At 40.8% G+C, this 22,643-nt stretch overlaps 1 protein-coding gene across 1 annotated transcript in view; it reads right to left on the bottom strand.

Moving 5' to 3' along the window:
* LOC149460910 (palmitoleoyl-protein carboxylesterase notum2-like) overlaps nt 1-15,066 on the bottom strand; it is a 48,138-nt gene extending 33,072 nt beyond the window's left edge. The window contains exons 1-6 of the mRNA XM_089679064.1: nt 14,997-15,066; nt 13,457-13,829; nt 13,326-13,378; nt 10,730-10,825; nt 9,058-9,118; nt 4,921-4,979 (exon numbers count right to left, since the gene is read on the bottom strand). Coding sequence (XP_089535190.1) covers nt 4,921-4,979; nt 9,058-9,118; nt 10,730-10,825; nt 13,326-13,378; nt 13,457-13,761 — 574 coding nt within the window. The 5' untranslated portion in view covers nt 13,762-13,829; nt 14,997-15,066. The remainder of the gene's footprint in view (nt 1-4,920; nt 4,980-9,057; nt 9,119-10,729; nt 10,826-13,325; nt 13,379-13,456; nt 13,830-14,996) is intronic.
* Nucleotides 15,067-22,643: the final 7,577 nt, after the last annotated feature.

Raw genomic sequence — 22,643 nt, 5'->3', positions numbered from 1 at the left:
GAGAAGTCCTGCAGTTGGGCGTGGGAGGAAGAGACCAGGGAGCTAGAAAGTAGGAGGTCTTGTGAGGAGTGAAGAGTATGGGTTGGGTGGTATTTGGGTATCAGGTTGGTGAGGTAGTTTGGGGCAGTGTTATGAATGGCTTTGTACATCAATGTTAGTAGTTTGAATTTAATGCGTTGGGCAATCGGAAGCCAATGGAGGGAATGACAGAGGGGGGTGACAGATGCGGAGCGGTTGGTAAGGTGGATGAGTCTGGCCGCTGAGTTCAGGATAGACTGAAGCGGGGATAGTCTGTGATGAGGTAGGCCGGAGAGGAGGGAGTTGCAGTAGTCGAGTCGTGAGATAATAAGGGAGTGAATGAGTTGTTTAGTAGTGTCTGGGGTTAGGAACGTACATATTTTGGAGATGTTGCGGAGGTGGAGCCTGCATGAGTTTGCCATCGATTGGACATGGGGTTGGAAGGACATATTTGAGTCTAGAGTGACACCTAAGACTTTGGCTTGCGGGGTGGGACTGATGGTGGCGTTGTTGATTGTGATGGAGAGGATGGGGGGGTTGCAGGCTGGGGGGAAAATTAGGAGCTCGGTTTTGGAAAGGTTTAATTTGAGGAAGTGGAGCGACATCCAGTCTGATATGTCGTTCAGTAGGCAGGTGATTCGGGCGGAGACTGAAGGGGTGAGGCGAGGGGTAGAGAGGTAGATTTGCGTGTCATCGGCATAGAGGTGATAGTTGAAGCCGTGGGAGTGTATCAGTTGGCCAATGGAGGAGGTGTAGATGGAGAAGAGAAGGGGCCCCAGGACAGAGCCTTGAGAGACCCCAACAGAGAGCGGGAGGTGGCAGCGTTATAGGTAACGCTGAAGGAGCGTTGGGATAGATGAGGAGCGTTGGGATAGAGGAGAGCGGAGTCTCTGATGCCAAGGGAGTATAGTTTATTAAGGAGGAGGGGGTGGTCAACTGTGTGGAAGGCCGCGGAGGGGTCGAGGAGTAGGAGGACTGAGCAGTGGCCATTAGCTTTGGCGGTTAGCAGGTCATTAGTGATTTTGAGTAGGGCGGTTTCGGTGGAGTTTAGGGGACGGAAGCCAGACTGTAGTGGATCAAGGAGGTTGTTGTCATTGAGGTGGGAGCTTAGGCGATTGTAGACTAAGCGCTTGAGGAGTTTGGATGAAAATGGCAGCAGGGAGATGGGCCTAAGGTTGCTCAGGTCGGTGGGGTCCAGGGAGGGTTTTTTGAGTATGGGAGTGATGTGCGTGTGCTTTAGGGGGGAGGGGAATGCGCCAGTAGAGAGGGAGAGATTGAAGATGTGGGTGAGGGAGCGTAGGATGGAGGAGGAGGGAGACCGGAGGAGTTGTGTGGGGACAGGGTCAAGGGGGCAAGTGGTGAGGCGGGCTTCTGAGAAGACCTTAGTGACCTCTTCAGTAGTAGCAAGGCTGAATGAGTGGAGTGTTGGGGAGGTTTTAGTGTGTGGGATGTTAGGTGTGGTGGGGGTCAGGGCGGTTGCGAGGTCAGAGGAGGGGAGAGTTGAGGGGGTTATCGTGGGAGGGAGGCTAGGTGGGGAGGTAGATTGAGCATTGACGATGTCTTTACGGATTGCGTTGATCTTGTTTTGGAAGTGGTTGGTAATCTCATGGGCAGTGAGTGAGGTACTAGGTGGAGGTGGGGGGGGGGGGAGAGTAGGGAGTTGAAAGTGAAGAAGAGCCGGCGAGGACAGGTGGAGAGGGTATTGATGAGGGTTACAAAGTAGGCTTGTTTGGCAGCGTGGAGGGAGGAGGTGAAGAAGAGGAAGGTGGATTTGTAAAGGGTGAACGCTTGAGGGGATCTGGTTTTGTGCCATAATCGCTCCAGCGCACGACTGCGTTGTTTAAGATTTTTGGTGTGGTCGTTCTGCCAGGGTTGAAGCGGTCGGGGTCTAATGCTGCGTGTGGTTAGGGGTGCTAAGGAGTCTAAGGCAGCTGACAGCGAGTTGTTATACGCAGTAGTGGCCAGGTCAGGGCAGGACAGTGGAAGGATACTGTCGTAAAGACGGTCAGCTGCAGAGTGGAGAGGGGCCGGGTTCAGGTTGCGGAGGTTACAGCTGGTGATGGTTTGACGTTTGGGGGGGGAGGTGTTTGAGGACAGGGAGACAGAGAACGTAATGAGGTTGTGGTCAGAGAGAGGGAAAGGTGTGTTTGTGAGGTTGTGGGGGCTGCAGAGATGAGAGTAAACGAGGTCCAGGGTGTTCCCGTCAGTGTGGGTGGAGGACTGTGTGCACTGTGTGAGTGCAAAAGAAGAGGTTAAGTGGAGGAGTTGGGATATAGCCGGGTAGTTGACGTTAATAGGGATATTGAAGTCACCAAGGATGATGGTGACAACACTGTGCAACACTACTAATTTAACAAATGCAGTACACTTGATAAGATGACCATGTTCACAAGTTTATCTAAATCTATTAAAAAATGATATATACTGTATATTCTCTAAAATGAACCCATTATTTTTAATTGTAATTTGGGATTGTTTGCCACCTATAAAGCACAATTAAAAAAAACATAATGTACATACAACATGTTAAAGTGGACTTAAACCCTCTAATCCTTTACAGCCAAGGAAGCTGTCAACTTAGCCTTTGTTTGATCTGCAGTTGCCATGATGCTGCACATGTGCTCCATTATGACACCAGCCATTTGATGGCTTGATAGGTTGAGACTCTGATAATTATCATTCACACCAATCCTTGAATGTAACTGTTTTGGGAAACAGTTAAATTGATGTATTTAGTTCCACTTGAAAATGGCATAATTACCTAATTTGGCTGGTTGCTGGCATGTATAAGGACATCTGAGACTGCCCTGCCCCTCCTAATTATTCCTGGCTGTAAGCAGCTGTAGTGAGCATTACAAAGGTTTGTTCCAATGTGCAAAAGCAGTTTTTCATGTGCATTTTGCTTCCATTCAACATCAGTTTGAGATGCTTCTAATAGCATTCAGTGTTCATTCACAGGTGCATTATATCTGCAATTGATTGCCTTCTGACCTACATTTGACTTCTTTTTAAGCCACATCAACTTGCTTCAAGCTGCTTTTGCATTCCCATTAATTTGTATTGGGAAAAAAGGTCCATTGACACTGGCACTTAGAATGGTGGAGTACCTAAATGGAATAGCTGTATGTGGCACCCCACTAGATAACCAGGGGAGCCAATTATCAGCAGCCTGAGGAAATAGTCAGCAGGGTCAAATTTGGGTCAGGGCTGAGAGACTCTGCAGGTCAGTTCCTTGATACCTTCCCCTGTTCTAGAATTTTGGAGAAGATTCTAGAAGCATTGGGCACGGGTGAGGAGGGGCTGGTCTGCACTTTTAAGGGATCCTGACCAATCCCCAGACAGGAGGCCTGGCATGGGATCAGGACAGCCCTTAAGAGTGACTGAGCCTGCTCAATAGCACGTCATTGTCGGGTGGACAATGGAGTAAGAAGGCTGGAGTGTGAAGCCTGGGAGGGGGCAGAGTTGCTGGAAAGGAGGATCTCAGCCTGTTCCCTGAGAGAGCACAACCTGGGAAGCAGGGAAGGAGCCAGCCCAGCGTAAGGCCTGTAGGCAGCCACCAACCCACATGCTTACAGGACAGACTGAGTGAGTAATCCCACACCCCCTGGGCCAGATAATGGGAGAGAGCATTCTCCTGGGAAACCTGACTAGCTCCTCATCTGGGGCTGCTTTGCTACTGTGGCAGTTTCTGGATTCCCTCAGGCAGCTGGGTGCAAAGGAGATTTCATCTGGGGTCTGAGGTGGTACACCTGAAGTGCTGGAGAGCTCTTCCAACAAAGAGACTTTGCTGTTTAATGGACTTGTACATAGTGACTAAAGAGTTTCTCCTCAAGTTCACAGTTCCTTGAACATCTTATACATCCCTATCCAAGTTCTCAACCACTTAATAAAATCCAAAAAAAACAAGCTTAAGGATTGTTTACTCCTCCTTAGTCTCATGTGCAAGGTCTAAAGAAAATGTGTGTTGCCAGGCTGTGCAGGACTATAGGGGGATGCAAATCTCTAGCGAATCCTAAAGGGCTACATGTAGATGGCACAAGGGGAAGCAAAACTGGTTGTCATCTGTACAATGTAGGCAGCAGTAGAGATAGGTCTGACAACTATTTCAAGGGACAACATACAGAAAAAAGAGAAATGTGAAAATGGACCAGTGAACCATGAACCACTGAAGATATATTTCTGCTTTAATGGAGAGCACAAAATCTGATGCATCTCTGCATAGAAACCAATCAGCTTCCAGTTTTATTTGTCAAAGCTTATTGAACGAGCTGAAGTTAGAAGTGGATTGGCTACCATGCACAGCTGCACCAGATTTTGCACTCTCCTGTTTTAGTAAATCAACTCCCAGGTGTCAAGGCTAGTGGATAGTAAATCTGCCAGCATTCATTGGGGAGAGCAATTAGTTCAAAAGATTTGTCAGTACCCTTGAAAATTTCCAGAAAACTTCTTTTCCTTTTGACAAAAAAAAGGACCAACCATATATTGTCTAAATGCTGCAAGTAATATTAGAACTTGAAATTTTCAATCCATGATTAGTGGTCTTCAAAGGTGGACATTTCTCATAGAGCATTTCCTATTCACAGGAATCAGCCATAATTTAAGCAATGCATGGACATGTTATAGCCAACAAAAAAAGCTGTATGTTGTCAGCCCACAACAGGTCTTGTGGTATTTCTGGCAGATCAAGAGGTATTTTGTGATGTGCCTCATTCACACCACAACACTGGTGTGATGTGTGATGCAGTGCAGGGTGGAAAGAGGCAGCATATCACAGCACTGCAACGTAATGTACTGCACTGCCATGCGGATACATGAATGAAATGTCACTGTACAGTATCTACAACAGTTTAGCCTTTTGTATTCTCAGTGGAAATCTTGTTAAACAAACAGAAATATTTATACCATTGTTAACTTTGGATAGGTTTCCACTCCAGACGTCACTTGAGCAGTAGGGCACAAAACTAGAGAAAGAAAAGAAAGTACCTATTATAAAATGTGCTTTACCACAACAATTTGGAAACCATTTTTCAGTAAAACTCACAGATCACTGAGCAACAATTCCCCTTTCTCATTTTTGCATCTGGTGCACCACCCACTTGTCAGTAAGGCCATCAGCGGACTTCTGAGGAGCTCAGGATACACCTGCTCTGAGCTTTAGCAGCATCCTCTCACATACTTTAAGAGCTGGTTCACATCAGAATGCGGCCCTGGAAGGCATGTTCCATGGTAATTTTTCACATCACGAGCAAAACGCACTGCCTTTGTGAGCTGTTGCAGGTGCCAATGTATTAATAACAGCACAGCAAATGCATATTGCCAACGCAGTGCATTTGTGGCCACTAAATCACATGGTACTACAGTACCATGCGATTTGGTGCGATGCACTTTTTAAAAGTAGTCCATGCACTACTTTTTTCCACCTTTCAGTGCAATTTGCAGTCCATCCAAAAGAATAAGCTGGCTGCAAAATTGCACCATGCAGGAATCGCACAGGAATAAATGCCACGTTTCTGTGCGATTCAGGTGTAAACTGGCTTTATCATCTAATAAGATGTTACTGGAGCTTTTAAGTTGCTATTAACAGCTCCTTGTCTTCCAAAAAACATTAGAGTTGATTTCCTAAAGGAAAATAAGCTGTTCACTTTGCAAGAGAAGGTGCACTTTGCATGGGAATTTTCCACAGAGTTGAATGTGGTGAAGAAACACTTTGTAAAGAATGCCCAACCACTTGCAAAGAAAATTTTTAATAAGCGTTCTTGTTTGCACATAATTGAATGATGGAAGTCAGCAGAACTTCAACTCATTCACTAATTTCTGGGACAAATTCCCCTGCAAAGTGCAACTTCTCATACAAATTGAGCAGCTTATTTGCCTTTAGTAAATCAACCCTATTGTCCCCTTTGTAGAGCTTACCATTCTAACATCACTGCCCCCTTTAGAGATGTCTGAGAGCGAAACACTTAGGCAAGATGGGGCTCTTTCCCAGCATTTGCTGCCCAAAAGCACATTTGCACACTATTTTGAAGCAGTTCTCAGGCCACTCAAATAGGCTCTTAAAGCAGACCTTCACTCCCCACACCTACTTTCCCTAATATTAATCTTTCCCCCTCCTTTCACAGCCCCTCACTTCTGTATGTCTCATCTAAGTGAGAATGACAAAGCCCCCAAGCTCCCACTGCCTCCTTGGATGCTCATGTCACACATCTCAGGAGACTTCAAGTCAGCATTCGAAAATGCATGTGCCACTGCAGGGGGCCAGCTGTCTCTTCTTGGTTCTCTCAGCCAGCCCCTGATATCGCAGTGCGGAGCATGTGCTTTATCAAGGGGCCAGCTGTCTCTTCTTGGTTCTCTCAACCAGCCCCCAATATTGCACTGTGAAGCATGTGCTTTGTCAGGGGGCAGCTGTCTCTTCTTGGTTCTCTCAACCAGCCCCCGATATTGCACTGTGAAGCATGTGCTTTGTCAGGGGGCAGCTGTCTCTTCTTGGTTCTCTCAGCCAGTCCCCAATACCACAGTGCGGGACATGTGCTTTATCAGGGGGCCAACTGTCTCTTCGTGGTTCTCTCAACCAGCCCCCGATATTGCAGTGTGGGGCACATGCTTTATCAGGGGGCCAGCTGTCTCTTCTTGGTTCTCTCAGCCAACCCCTGATATCATAGTGCGGGGCATGTCCTTTACTAGGGGGCCAGCTACAAGAACCAGAAGGAGACAGCTGACTCCTGATGGTATGAGAAAGCAAGACACAGAACCAGGTGAGAGCAGTGGAGTGGTGGATCACTACAGGATGCTTCTGGATTCACTGGGTGTGTGAGCACGTCTACTGAGCATAACCCACCAAACCACTTCCTCTCTGCTGCTGAGTATAGATTGAGTTGATCTTAGCGCATCCTCACCATTTTGGGAGAAACCTTTTTTTATCCATGAATACAAGGCTTCCTCTGAGGTAGGTTCATAACTTCACAATCCTCACCTCAGCCAGAGGAAGCTTTGTGTCCATTGATAAAACTAAAAGGTTTCTCCTGAATGGAGGATATGTACTAAGACTGATTCAATCTATAATTAGTAGCAGAGAGAAAGTGTCTCATACTGCTGCCATAACACAGTATCACATACTGTATGCATCTGATGCTAGCACGATTACAACACACACAGTGGCCAGACTGTTCTTTCATGGAGGTAATTCATTTTGGCCAGCATATCCCAAACAAATTAATTAAGATGATAGTAAACCTGGAATTCTACTTCTACACTCAACAAAGCATTTCTGCAATTTTTTTGTTGTCACTACTGACTAACTCAGCCTTTTTCAACTAGGGTGTCTTCTAGGGTCTTCAGGGGTGCCTTGGGAAAACAAATGCCTAAAAATTGCCCAAAAAATGTATACAAGCCAGCAGGTGGATCAAGCTTGCTTTTTTATTACACAGGTCACAGGTTTCCATTGTTTAATATTACAACTGTGGACACTGTACAGGCCAGCCACCAGCATCCTAACAAACGCTGATATTATTGGTGGATAAGGAGTACATCAGGCACCTGCATAGCATCCTTGTTTGCCCCGCCCCTTTCTTTCAGCACTGGGGTCACGTTGGTTGCATAGGCCAGTGTTTCTCAACCTTTTTTCAGTCAAGGCACCCTTTAAAATTGTGGATAGTCCCGAGGCACCCTCAAAATTATGGACAGTCTTGAAGCACCCCATTCTAGTTTTAAAAGGGCACCTCATTCTAAAATGTGAAAAATTATTCTAATAGGTCTATATAATGCAGCAACATCCACACATGTAGGACACCCAACATTAGAGGTGATTTCGTTTTCCAAAGCAAATACACCATTGCACACTAGTACTGAGTAGTATTCCAATGTTTCTCTTCTCCCTCAGTTTTTCTCCATCACTGAGCTAATTTGACCCCAGCACTGATGGTGAGGTGCAGGGGAGGGTCAAGCTAGGATGATATGCAAGCAGCTGACATCCTCCTTATCAACTGATGATGTCATTGGTTGTCAGGATGCCAGCGGCTAGAAAGTGGTAATGCTGCACAATGAAAACCTGTGGCTTTGTGTAGCTAAAAAGCAGATTTGTTCCACCAGCTGGCTTGTATACAAGCTTTGGGCAATTTTTAGACATTTTGCCAAGGCACCCCTGAAGAAACCTCAAGGTGCCCCAGGGTGCCTGGGCACCCTGATTGAGAAAGGCTGGCATAGGCTATAGAGCATGAGTAGGAAGAAATGCTGGAATACTAGTCAGTACAAGTGGGCAATAGTGTATTTGCTTTGAAAGAATAAATCACCTCTAATGTTGGGTGCCCAATGACGATGGATGCTGCTGCACTATGCAAAACTATTGACTTTTTATATCTTAGAATAGGGTGCCTCAGGATTCCCATAGTTTCAAAGGGTGCCTTGACTGGAAATAGGTTGAGAAACCGTGAACTAACTTAACAATCAATTCAAGTGTATGTAAAACAAAACTCCATACCTGGGTGCAGTAAGTATATCAATACACAAAATAGAAAACGTTCCACCTTCTTTATTTGACAAGTCACATTACAGGGGTGGACGTTTTTCTGGTTTTGTGCAGTTTTGGATAGTGTGTTAAAACCCTTATTAGGTTTATATTGCTGCCTGTGACCCTGATAGGATAATTTGTCATCTTTTTTTGTCTTTAGTACCATGGTCTCCAGCACAGACACTGATGGGAAATGCAATATTTTAGGGTTGCCACTGAAACAAGGGGGGAGAGGGAAGCTCCCAAAATGAACTGGCAGCTGTAGTGTAAGCTGGATTGCATAGCTGTTACATTGAATGATTTTACATGCTGCATGGAGTTCTTCTGTAGTCAAAAGATTTATGCAAATGTTTTTATGCTATTCCTCGTAACTTGGCATTGGGTTTTCAGTGTTTGTGTGCTACTATCCTACATTTGGTTTAATGTACAGTATTGGAGATATTCAGAGACAGATGATCATGCATTTTTGTTTTTAGTAGACATTTACATCCTTTCTGGATAATTCTTTATACTTATCACCATCATAGTAGACATACACAGCATTTAGATTCCACCAGTGAGGATTCTCATCTTGCCTGGGTGAGAGAACTCCTGTGCCTGTCAAAAATAACGATTGCAATGTATATCACTTAAATTGCATTTCTGTGGTCAGAGCCGCTTTAAAGTATATAATATATATATCACATCAGAATGCCTCAGAACAATTTGCAAAGCCCATGTACTGTATAAATCCAACTTTTATATGTTGTCATTGTAGAAATAGATCTTTTTAGTTTTTTTTTTCTAAAAATATAAACTGTGTCAAGAGAAGTTTTCACCAAAACGAAAAAAAATTATGTTGCAGCTTTATATTTACATATTTTAAAAAAGTTTTATTGATTCATTGGTCATATACATGTAATTGCTAACTGTGGCTGCTTAAAGGATACAAAACCCTAAAATAAATGATCATGACATGCCTGACAAAAGGGTCCTGTGCAGCTCTGAAATGTTGCATCATGTTTCTATGATGTGATCATTCTTCAATAAAGTTTTGGACATAATTGGACGTTCCATGTTGTGCTAGCGAATATGTGCATTGGATTCTCTCACTTATCAGAAACATGCCCAATTGTGTGTGTTCCTGAAATGCAATAATTTGAACCTAGCCTAATATCCACCATTCGAGTAGAATAGAATGACATTTTGTATGTGAGAAACAGCTTGTCTACCATATACTATGCAGTTAATTGTAAGTGTTGAGGGTATGACCATTCTTGATTGAATGAGCTGAAGGTTTTGTGTTTGGTGACTCTAAGTATGGAATGAATAAGGGTAATAGACTTTGAAACTCCAGAGGTCATCTCTCCCTGGTGAGAAGATGGTACAGAAGTCTAATCTAAATACTTCATTATAATAAAATTTACAAGAGAGACTTTATACTGTGTATATTGGTGAAGGGAACAAACTCCAAGGTGGCTTCATCTATGAGACTATGATGTTCTTATGAAAATGTAAATACAAACTGCCTTTGAAAAAAGAGATGTAATTATTACTGGATTGACCCAGTGGGAGCCCCAAGGATTGTGTGAGCTCTGGGAGAGTCCAGCTGGGCTGATGGAGTTCCATTGATTTAGTTAAAGGTGAAATAAGACTTTTGTGATGAGAGTCAACTCATAAGGTGAGCGCCAAAAGAGGAGATAAAGAGATAGAGGTGTGTCTATTACACACCATTTTCACCGGATTGAGCTGTTTTTGTGGATGTGATCACAGCTTCACTCAAGGACATTTACAGTATATGTAGGACTTAATTTTCTGTCTTTGGACTACACTGTATATTATATACTGTACACATTTTATATTAGGCACAATTTTGATTTGTGTTAATTTTGTTTTACTGATTAGGATAATTTAATAGTACACAATATTATTGTACATATACATTAGAGTGAGTTTTCACTTTTTGTGCTTGCAGATCTGATTTAATTTATAGCTGGTGCTCAGAGTCACATTTTTATATAATTCAATGCTATGACGTAAACTATAGCAGAATTTTTAAAATAAGCGTCAATTATAAAAATTTACATAAATAAAGCAAACACCTACTTTTATAATACTGACTAATATTATAATGAATGAATTGGTTATTGAAAATGTGTATTAAATTTTAGTTGATGTAATCATAGAACAATGACAAACATATACTTTAAGTAGCCAATGGTAACTTACCTTTTCTGGTCTTTGGCCAGTTTGAGGAACTCATTAACCGTTTGGCACTTTTATATCTGATATCACATGTCTCCTTACTGTAACAACACCATCCCCCTGTTCATAGAAAAAATGGAAAATTATTTTAATGCAATATATGATAATGCAATAATCAAAACTCTACTTTTATTAAAAAAACAATTGATTTTGAGATATCTGTGATACTTGTGTGTATGTGTATATATATATATATATATATATATATATATATATATACACACATATATAATGCAGCAGCAAATAAAATATAATATATATATATATATATAATATTTTATTTGTTGACTCTGCATCCCATCTTGCATATTACCTTTGTAATCTAAAGCCACTGAAAACTGGAAACATTACAAATATCACCTTGCAATATAACAACCTGAAGTTCTTACTCCCTGAAATATTTTCTGCTGCATGATTACAAATTTGCAGAAAATAAATATAGAATCGTTGCAATGTTCACAATTTACTTGGAGGGGATTTTTTTTCTCAGCAAAACCAGCTTTTGTGCTTAAAAAGAAGCATTCCTGCATTTTGTGCCACTTCAAAACAGAACCAAAAATACTATCTCCTGAACATAGTGATATACAATTCAATAATAGTCACCATCCCTTCACAGTATTGGATGTGTTTTGTAAATATAGATGCTGGAAACAGTACAGAAATGTAGAGCAGTTATCCAAATGTCCTGTTCGTACTGGTAGAAGGCAACTTTAGTTTGCTAAAGAACTTTGTATCTGTTAACACCATTTTCATCCTTTTTTTTTCACATTAGCCCTGCCGACCTTCTCCAGCCTCTTTCACTGTCTGTGTTGCCATCCAATTAAATATAGCTATGGTTTTCTAACCTAGAAAAGTAACAGATGAAATCTGAATATTTTTTATTTATTTCAGTTTTACATACCCTGAATCAACATCAACAAGCAGATATATAAATGTCAGTTACCTACTTCAACCAGTCAAATATTACTTTTCAGCAATTTAATACAGGAAGACTTTTAGGTTGCTGCCCTATATTGTATTTTCCAGATTTCTCTTTTCTTATTAAGAAGAACAATTTAAACCTAAACTAATTGCATCACAAAAAAATGTAGAGTTTCAAATGTCTCAGTAGGGTTGATATGTTGTTTTTCTAAAGGCAAATAGGCTGTTCACCTTGCACGGGAATATTCAGTTTGCATGGTAATTTACCCTTCGCTTAGTGTACAGAGTGAAAGTTCAATTTAGGCTCCACTCACACCAATGCGTTTTTTAGTGCTTTTTGAAGAAACGCACTACAGTCCATTTAACATGGTTTCTTATGGAACATGTTCACATCTATGCTTTTTTTGAGCTGCTGCATTTTTGGAAAGGGTCAGGGACTTTTTTAAAAGCAAAAAGCAGCATTTTTGCTACAATAGAGTTCAATGGAGAATCTACTGAAATGCATGGTAGTGCGTTTTTTGCACGTTTTGCATTTTTATTCTGCCCAGCAAAAAAAATTCCACCTTACAAAAAAAAAAAAAAAAGAAGTTGAGCAAAATGCTGTAAATGTGTCAAAAAGCATCAAAAACACGTGTAGAAAAATGCAAAACGAACTGCGAAAAGCACTGCAAAACGGACAAAAAGCAAACTGCATAGGTGTGACAAAGAATACCTAATCATATGCAGGGGGAAAAAGAAGCATTTTTGCTTACATATAGTTGGAAAATGGAAGTCGGTTGAGCTTCACCTTATTCACTAATATAAGGAAAAGTTTTCTTGCAAAGTGAACAGCAGAGTTTAAGTGATACCCTTTATTGACTAACTTACATTATTAAAGATGCAAGTTTTCGGGATAACTTAGATCCCTTTATCAGGTTCTACAAGTTTTACTTACTGCATTAATTTAAGGGTAAAACTGTACAACAGTATACTACAGCTTAAAAAACTAAATCTGCATAGGCTTAGACCTGCTCAGTTATGGTATGTCATATCAAAGCTGAGAAGATCTGGATCATGCTCCTATCATCCCGACATGCATATTAATAAACTAGGGATCACTGGGTAGATACCTCAAGACACTGAGGTATGTAGGGAGGATCATCTTTTATCTATTGTATCATTAAGACAATGGACTGAAAGCACTTAACAAGTATGGGCACTGGCTGGATAAACAAAGTACTTCCTGTCATGTTGTATTGTACTTTATCAAATTGAAACTCAGGAAAGTGCCAATTTTATCACAACCTTTTCACTCCTTGCACTTCATAGCTTTCTTCTTATCTGGGGTTGTCTAATTATTGTTTGTGTTGTCCCAGCTCCTCTGCTCCTCCTCTCGCCTTTTTAACAGAAGTTTTTATGTAAAAGGTGAATACTAGAGTGTCACTTGAGTGACAGCTTTGAGTTTTCTTGGGCTACTGACATCACAACAAAGATCTATTGCCCAGCATCAGTCTAGCAACAGTAGTCTTGTAACAGGATCCCTTTTGTTATTTAGATTTTATCACTAATAAATTCCTTGTTCCATTCATGTATTAGTTTTCTAGTTACACAATTTTTATTCCAGTCTGTGGAATTCTGCACTTTCCCTTTCCATAAGTACCTTCCAAAAATATAATCCATCGTTTGTTTGCCTTGGCTTCTCGTATGTAGTACCTACAAATAACCAAAAAGATAGCCATAAGAGTCACATAGTTGTTCTGTCTTGCATAAATGGTCTCTAGATAGTCTTACCCTGCTGTTGTGCCATCATTACAAGTCACATGTGTGTTCTTCAGAAGATGGAGCTTCATATCTTCGGAGGATCTGTGCTCACGTGGAGGCGTCAGCATTGGACCTCTTGTTGAAAGCATTGGATGTTGCAGTATAGAAATGTTAGATGAAGGTATTGATTGGATGGGCAAGGGGTAATATTCAATGCCTTGCTGAGGAATTTCTTTATCTTGAGATACAGTCTTCAGCATTTTATTGGCTCGTTTGTTCTGAGACCTCACTTGGCTTAGGAATAGTAAAACCACAAAGGACTCTGTGAGCTTCATAGCTGCTTGTACTTGACCTTTTATCAATCTCTTCCCTCAACGATTTCAACATGTAGTGCCAATCAACCCTGTGAAGAGATACCTAAGTTGTGTTTTCAGAAGTTCTGCTATGGTTATTAATAAATATGATATCAATAATCCTTCCCATATGTGAAGTGATTTCACTGATGGTGTTGCATAGTTGAGTGTCCTTTTGTGAAATTAGGCACTATGTGGCTTAAAGTCCTACTACTATAACAAAAATATGGTACTCTATAAACTGTTCGCTGTCAATAAAAGTATTTTTTTATTTCACATGACCATAATTATATTGTATAGAAAAATATACATGCATGCGAAATAAAAAAGAATGAGCATGCAGAATAACATTAATGCATGTATAAAAAGTTCTTATTTTTCTTAAATATGCCCTAGTGGGCAAGTTTTCATATTACAGATTTTGAGTGGCTTAGTATTGCCATAATCTCGCTTACTCCACTTGGCTGTTGCAAGAAATACTTGAAGATGAACTGTTGTTTGCAAGAAGTCTCCTATTAATGGGTTATGAGCCACATAAGGTTCTTAGCAGCCACTCACCATGAACTCAATACCATTGTGTATTTAACACATCCAAAGTTATAAAAGTCCCATAACCATGAAGTCAAGTAGGGTTTACTTAATTTATTTCACTAAAATAAAACTAATTAAAAACTATTTTTTCATGTTCCACATTCTATGCATGAAAGAGGTTGTGGACCTCTGACATACTGAATGACAAGCATCAAAACGTTTTATCCATACAGTAATTCAATATGCTCATGGTTCCCAAAAACATTATTCAGATGGTGATTAGAGTCCTAGCCAGATTTTTATTTATTTTGTTTGGTCATGAAAAACATTTGCTTTTAAATATGGAATTTCTTTCAAGACCAGTGTATGTGTATATATATATATATATATATATATATATATATATAAATATAAATGTTAATCTGAACAACTACCAAAAATATTTTAGACAACTGTACAAATGTAATTAAAATTTATGCAGACCCAATGTTGCCTACCATGACAGTTGGCAATTTTCTTGTATGGGATTACTGTAGAAGAAATATGGAATGTATTTTAAAAAATACTGCTCCCTGATAAACCACAGTCATTTAAAAATGTATCTTCTGACCTCCTGTAATGTTTATATTCTGTAATATATGTTTAGTGGCCCTTTAGGATCTAACCAAAAAGCTGAATGAACTTACCTCTATTTGTGGATAAGCCACCAGAGTAAAGTGTGAGAGCTCTGAGGACAGACCTGTCAGACAGTAGTCCCACTCAGAAAGAAAACACTTCCTCTGTAGATGTGGTGCACATATACTGTATTTTGGATGGCAGCTGGATGACTCATTGATCTGTAAAGGGGATTACAAGCCTAGTCCCCTCACATCCCTGAAATGCAGGACATCCACAGACATCAAAGAGACATGCCTTGCCAAGGTTAAACTGCTTAACACCATCATTGCTGTGGAACAAAGAATGCACAGGAGTTTTCCCCAAAGACCGAACATGTTTGTTGCTATTTAACAGGAAGTAAAAGTTGCATAACTAGAGCTTTGCTTCTAATTATTTAATATTAAAATTGTATGGCAGTAGACATGGCAATCAGCTAAAACAACTCAGTAAAGTAGTATATCCAAATGTGGTCTAAATGGCTAAATGAAGTTTAAAATAATGAAATTTTACAACCACAATTAAAGCAAACCTGTGGGCTCACCTTATATTCCTTGGATTAAGTACCTGAAAACAGGAGAGGCAGCTGGAATGGGATAAGAGTGTTGGACACAGGCTATGACACCTGAACAGCGGATATCTGCAGGACAACGCTGGATCAGCTGGGCAGGTGAGTATAAATTCCAAAGAGAACCCAGCATAAAAGGTTTGAAGGGCTTAGAGGAGGAAAGTCAGGAGGTAAGGAGTGAGGTTCTTCTTTAAATACAGCAGCAGCACTTCAATCTGATTTATTTCAATTCAAAAAAAAATTTAGGTAGTTTTGGCACCTGAAATTATCCTGCTGTCTCAGAATAAGTTGGATCCTTTGCCTACCGCTTCAATTCCTGTGAGGCAAAGGCAGCAGGAGGCAGAGGAGGAATATCAGGAGGAATATCAGGAGGAGGCTTGGGGTACTGGAGGTGAGCAGAAGGAGGGAATAGAACAGGGGGATACTTCACCCCTCCAAAACCTCCAAAACCTCGAGAGTTGTATGTGGGTGGGGGGTGATTGTTAAGGGCAATGTTGTTCAGTGACACAGAGGACTCAGGGTCATCTGCTTCAGGGAATTTGTGGTGAATAGGGTCCATTAGCTCAAATGCCTGCACATGGACCCCAGGATTCAAGTAATCAGAGAGAACACAATATAAGATTCCCACTTCACAACGATAAAATGGGCAATTTACTATCACCATCCCAGAGAAAGACAAAAATGCAGCACTTTGAGTAGGTACTGCAGTAGAACCTATTTGCCACATTTTTTGTTGAGGGCAGGGTCCTCTCTGATGACCAAAGGGCCTTTGATCCTCTGATCTCTGAAAGGAGGAACTTTGGTGGCAGTGGCTGTCTCATCCAGGGGCGGACTGACAACTTATGGGTAATAGGGGATTATGGGACCCACGGGTAATAGGGGATCATGGGGCCCCTGTGTCCTTGCCTACACTCAAAGCACACCCAAAAAAAAGTCACCAGGGGCATTTCATGGGGCCCCCTACTGACCCTAGGCCCTCTGGCAGTGTCCGAGTGCCTGAATGGTCAGTCCACCCCTTGTCTCAACACCACTTTTCAGAGTTGCAGGCAGCACTCAAAGGCAGTACCTGTACCACATGATTGCTGATGACATTAGGTCAAGAACTGATAAAAACTTTCAGAAGTGAGGACCCCATGGACCATTGGGAACCCAGGGTGGGACGCTGGCTGATGTTTTCACAGTATGCACTGGAGTTTCTGGCTTTATCTACATTCAGTGTGCTGTATGAAAGCGCCTTCAGTGCAGCAGGATGTTTTGTTATGGAGAGGTGAATCTGCCTGTCCCCTGACAGCGTGGATCACTAACTTTCATTACCAATGGCTAAAAAGCCCCTGCTAATGCTGCTACACACTAAACTTGTAACTATCATCTATACCCCCCCCAAAAAAAGAATCCTATCCACCAATACTAGCTCCTGTCACCTTTCCTGGCCTGTTCTGGTGCTGGACCTCAGGTGCCAAGTTTCTAATGTTTTCTTCAGGGTAAATGCTGAATTGTGCTTTCATGTATGCTATTTGATATTTGTAGCTATTGTCTGTCAGATAATATCCTCTAATTTTTATTTTCAAGATCAAATCTGCCTCACTTTAGATTGTGGCCCAACCAAGCTGCTTACATACTGCCCAGCCACTGAACAATATTTATGATTATGATCTCTCAGACAATACATTCTAAAGATTATTTCACAATAATACCTGCCTCGTCTCTCCCTCTTACATTGTGGCGTTATCAAGCTGCTTGCATACTGTGCTGTCACTATACAATATCTTTGGCTAGTGTCTCCCAAATTATACATGCAATTATACACTGTAATGTTTATTTCATGTTAAAACCTGCCTCGTCTCTCCCTCTTTCATTGCAACCTTACAAAGCTGCTTACATAGTGTCTAGCCACTGAACAATATTTGTGGCTATTGTCTCTCAGATAATACTCTAATTTTTATTTGATAAAGCCTGTCTTGTCTCTTTCTTTATCCAAGTAATTATTTAAAGTCTATACAGTATTTTTAATATTTCATGAATAATTGAGTATACAGGACTGGGGGGAGAGGGGTTGTAGAATTAACCTCCCTGGCGGTCTGATTATGTCCATATGTCTGTGCTCAAAGCGGTACTTTTTTTTGCACGGAAATATGTATTTTTTTTATTGTAGGCCTGTGCTTTTTTGGAATAACTCACTGAAATCTGTCCGAACAAGAGTCTAGTAAACATCCCGGAGAGGATAAAACTTGAAACACGAAATCATAAATTATAATTTAATAAATAGGCCTGAAAAAATAATAATAGGCATAAAAAATAATAATATAATAATAATAAATTTAATTCAATAATATAATCAAACCAAAAACACTGAAATTTGAAATATAATGCCAAGTTCGCACATCACTGAGCAAAGTCGTAAAATTGTTTTCAGTGTCTGATATCGAATTTCCCCACGAATCATTATCACTCAATTCGGCAATTGGTTCTGATTTACTATCGCTGTTCTCTAGCTGGTCTAAAACCGCTTTTGACCTAAAGGGACGTTTTTTAGACACCATGGACGTTTCTCAGAAAGGCAGAAAGAACAGTAAAAATGCAGGCTGGGCACAGGACAAAGCACTAGGGACAAAATGTATGTGAAATGGCTTGATACAGTAATGTTTTACTATGTGATTTTAGTGTATTTAGTGAATGTCACTTTTTGTCATTTTCAAATTTCCCGCCGTTCCGTCCCCCGTACGTCCCAACGCTCGCAGGGGATGGAACCCAGATGACAGATGCCGGCATCCGCTGGATTACATTGCCGGGGACACTGCAGGAGGGACATCGTGGGAGCGCAGGACAAGGTAAGTGATCGAGGGATCGCGGAGCAGCGCCACATGGTAAGCCCGAGTGTAGCTCTGGGTTACTGCTTATGGTACTGAAACTTTAGCGAGAGCTACACTCGGGAATACCGCCAGGGAGTCTACGGGTTTTGGTTTTGAAGTTTAGTTTTGTTGTATAGGCTAGTTCTACCAGTCAATTCAGGCCTATTACTGTCTGACAAAAAAAAACTGTTGCTGTAGGCAAAAGTACCTTAACCACTTGTCTACCAAAGTACATTTAAAAACGTCATGGTAGACAAGTGGTTAAAACAAATTCATAACTGCTGCAGCTGTGAGCTTGATACCAGCTTTATGAGCCAGCAAAGAGCTTTCTGATAAAAGTTATCAGGTAGCTCTAGAGCCACCCAATCATTTTTAGGCTATCAAAGTGCATCCTCCCGACCAAAGTGGTTCTCAGTGGAATGGGAGAGCTCCCATTCCACTGGGGAGTCCAGGATCACAGGCTTTCCTAGTGAGAGCAGACTGTACATCTGTCCAATCTTTCCTGCGACTAATGACCCCAGAAGCTATGCGTATTACATCACTTCTGAGATCACAGTCGTCATTCCTCAACTAGTGTAGCCAAGGATGCAGTTATTCAAGCATGATCTGTGTTTGAATCGCAGCATTGGAGGGCAGGGGAGACATTGGGTGTCTAATAGGCCCCAGATGTCTCCAGAAAGAGTACCCCCTCCCCCACCTTGTGATAGCAGTACCATTTAAGAACATTTTAAAATGTGTAAAGAAAATTCATTACATAACATAATATTCCAAAAAAGTTTAAAGCGCCCCTGTCACTTCCACTCACATCACATAAATAACAATTGTGCCACACATGTGAGGTAATGTTGTGAACACCAGAGTGAAAGCAATAATTCTAGGGCCATAGCTCACTGGTAAATCTAAAATGATGACCTGGCTTTTAAAGTATCGCCTAAAGAGGGTTTTGTGTGCCATATTTTTTTGTGATTCCACGGATGGATGCATTTATAAGACTGGGCATGTTTGGTATCTATTTACTCAAAGCAACACAATCTTTTATATTACCAACAAATTGAGTATAATATTGTGTTTGTTTACACTAAAATGTTAGTGTATCTTTCCTGAAAATACGCATTTGATAATTAACAGCTCAAATATTGTGCGACATAAAAAAATTGCAACTACCACCATTTTATTCCCTAGGGTCACTGCTTTTTAGAAGGTTTTCAGTACTGTCTAGCAAAAAATGCTGATTTTTGACATGTGTGCAAAGAATGATAAATTGGCCCCAGTAGACAAATGATAAAAAAAAGGCTGAAGCAAGCCTGATTGGGGTACTGCTGCTGTAAGCCTAGCTAAATGTTAAAAGTTTAAAATGCAATTACACATCCAAAATACGTGGTGCTAAAACACTGTGTTTCATATGCTACCTGTGAAAATCGTACTGTTCCATAACACCACATATAGCTTAATCTCCTCCTGTAATTTATAAAGGCATTTCCTTGTGTAATTTAAAGGATTTGTGTTTTTTTCCCACTTCACCCTCAAAGTTGCATTCAAAGGACCCTCTGCCCCCTGTATTGTGTTTTTTAAAAAATTATTTTGCTTTGAGTAAATGTCCACCATCGCAGTGCCTGGTTCTCCATGCCCATTCTTGACAATAGTTTGCCTATTATCCCCAAAAATGACAGGAATTTAACAGTGGGGTTTAGTGGGATTCACTGCTACATTCAGACTTCACAAATTTAAGACAGGATTCATTGAACTCCCCACAAATCAAATCCAGGCAGTTTCGCTCATTTCTAGCATAAAGACATGGTGGAGCCATGGACATTTGAAGTTTGTAAGACTTTAAACAACTGCAATGTTAACAGATTGATGTTACTCAATTAACCATCTTAGTAAAATAGAGAAGTATATTTGGAAAGTGGCCAAATACCAAGGCCTGATTTTAGCATAACCAATAAAGATTAGCTGAAAAGACTCATCCTGACAATCACCTATATCTCTGAGACATTTTATTTTTTAATTTTAGATAGCCTTGATTAGAGGAAATGCTTCTATCAAGTTTTATGGATGTATATGACCCCATTGGAAATATTTCTGCCCAGTTTCTACCCCTGCATGTCAAGTAGGGGACAGTACACTTGGCACCAGTATATGGGGGTTACTTCTCCACTAACCACCAATCTAAGGAGGCACTATGCTTCCCATGCTGCATCGTGCATATCCCAGATATACTACTGATTGCTGCACTCTGTAAGCTGTTTTGTTCAATGCATGCTACTGACCAAAGTGTTAATTGTCTCAGCAGTTGAAATTGTTTATACCATGTCAGTTGAGTTTAATTTTCCTGCACACCAATGCACATATGTGGTGTGAACAGGGCACATAGAAAACAATTATTTTCTGTCTGCCCTGTTCAAATCGTACATGTGTGGTGGTGTGCAGAAAGAAAAAGCCTTTACTGTTTGTCAAGTTGTCCTGAACTACAGTATTTTAATGAAGTTCTCCATTGAAGTAGGCTAGGAAAAAGTGTTAGATCTATGTATATACTCTGTGTGCTAGACGAATTTCATAAAAAAAATAAAAAAAAACCTATGTCTTGAGGTTTATGCATGTTTATCATAGAATGATTTAGGCATATTTTATGTCAGGGTATACAATGAAGAGGCTTGAAATCTATTTCACCACACTCAGATTTGAAAAATTGGGATCATACTCAGTTTGGCCACCCACAAAAACCATGCACATTTTCTCATTTTTATATTTCTTGAACATTGTAGCCACTATTGTATAGTAGTAGAAGAATAATGGAAAATGTAGATTTGAGAGATCAATACATCTGTAGGGTTGAATTCAAAGCGTATTAGTTTCAGAACAGCTGAAGTAGAGAATTGTCGGACATTAGCAAATGGTCCAGTTGATGTTTTAACAATGGGATTGCCTTTGTGATCCCAGTAACACTGGAAGAATGTCATTTTTGGCAGCATTTAAAACACAGGCCAGCATATATGAAGCTGATAAAAGCCAACAGAGGCTTAGGACAGCTTTGAAAATGCAACTTATGACATATGTTCTCTGCTGCTACATGGTTATTCCAGATTTTACATCTTCACAGTGTACTATGTATTGTTCAATATAGCATGAGAAGCTATTGTTTCCAAAAAAAAGGAGAAACTTCATAATAAGTAAAAGTAAATGTAGTTACAGCTTGTGAGTGGGTGCAGTGTGGTGCGGTGGCAGTAATTACACAGAGTCTGGTTACAGTAAACAGAACTTGTATTGAAGACAAGGCTCAAGGATACAAACAGCCCAGCGGGAAGGCGCTCACAGTTCTTAACAGGAATGTGGAGTGGAGTAGGTCTCAGATATATCAACAATGTCTGCCCCCTGAGGGTGGAATGTGACCTGGCCAGTCGGTGCCCAAAAAGGAGGATTCCTGAAAGGATAGCTTGTCCATATCCTGCCCTTAATTGACTGGAACCTTTCCTACTGCTACTCATTCTCTCTACCAGACGGGTGATCTGTCCTTATGCTGTCCACTCGCAACATGCGTACCAAGCCAGGGTCTTAAATAGACTCTGCCTGACCCAAGATGGCCGCCAGAGTTACATGGGGTGGCAGCATCTGAACAGATTGCTTCTCCAGTGACCCAGGACCTGTAAGAGAATGTTTCTCCTGACTTCCTCTCCCTCTGCAATGATGCTGTGGTTGAGTGCCACCTGCAGTGGAGAGAAGATACTGCACCTGCCTACAAGCTTATGCAATCAAGGAAACATTGCAACAATGCTACAGTCACTCACTTTAACCTGAGATTTATATTATCACTTGCAGTTGAATCCAGAAGGCTTTTCCCAGAGTTTATAGATGGGCCTACAGCTACAGATTAGTTATTTCTGCTGTTCTAGAGGAAAAGGAAGCAAGGAACAAGCAGCCTGGACACAGGGCAATAATAATAGGCAGCAAGTCCAGGGTCACAGGGCAGCAATCTCAGAAAAAAAAATAAGGAACCTCAAAAAGGGGTAAGTACAGCGTTCAATGATAACAGCATGGTCCCACAGGGCCTGTTAAGCAGAATCACCTTTGGGTACAGGAATTCATTGCTCAATTTTGCAGATCAGTAAACTCATTTACACAATGCTTTTTTGATTATTTTTTTTTCTGTAACATATGTTCTTTTAGAGACTGCCGATTTCACAAAACTTAATATGTTGGATTTATGTTACAATACATAATTTGAAAACTGTGTGATTTATTTATTAAGATAGTACTGAATAACT

This window comes from Staurois parvus, unplaced genomic scaffold (genome assembly GCF_062004578.1).
Source record: "Staurois parvus isolate SC_StPar_1 unplaced genomic scaffold, SC_StPar_1.0 ptg000217l, whole genome shotgun sequence".
Taxonomy (NCBI): domain Eukaryota; kingdom Metazoa; phylum Chordata; class Amphibia; order Anura; family Ranidae; genus Staurois; species Staurois parvus.
The sequence above is the reverse complement of the archived record's forward strand: the minus strand, read 5'-3'. Positions and strand labels throughout refer to the sequence as shown.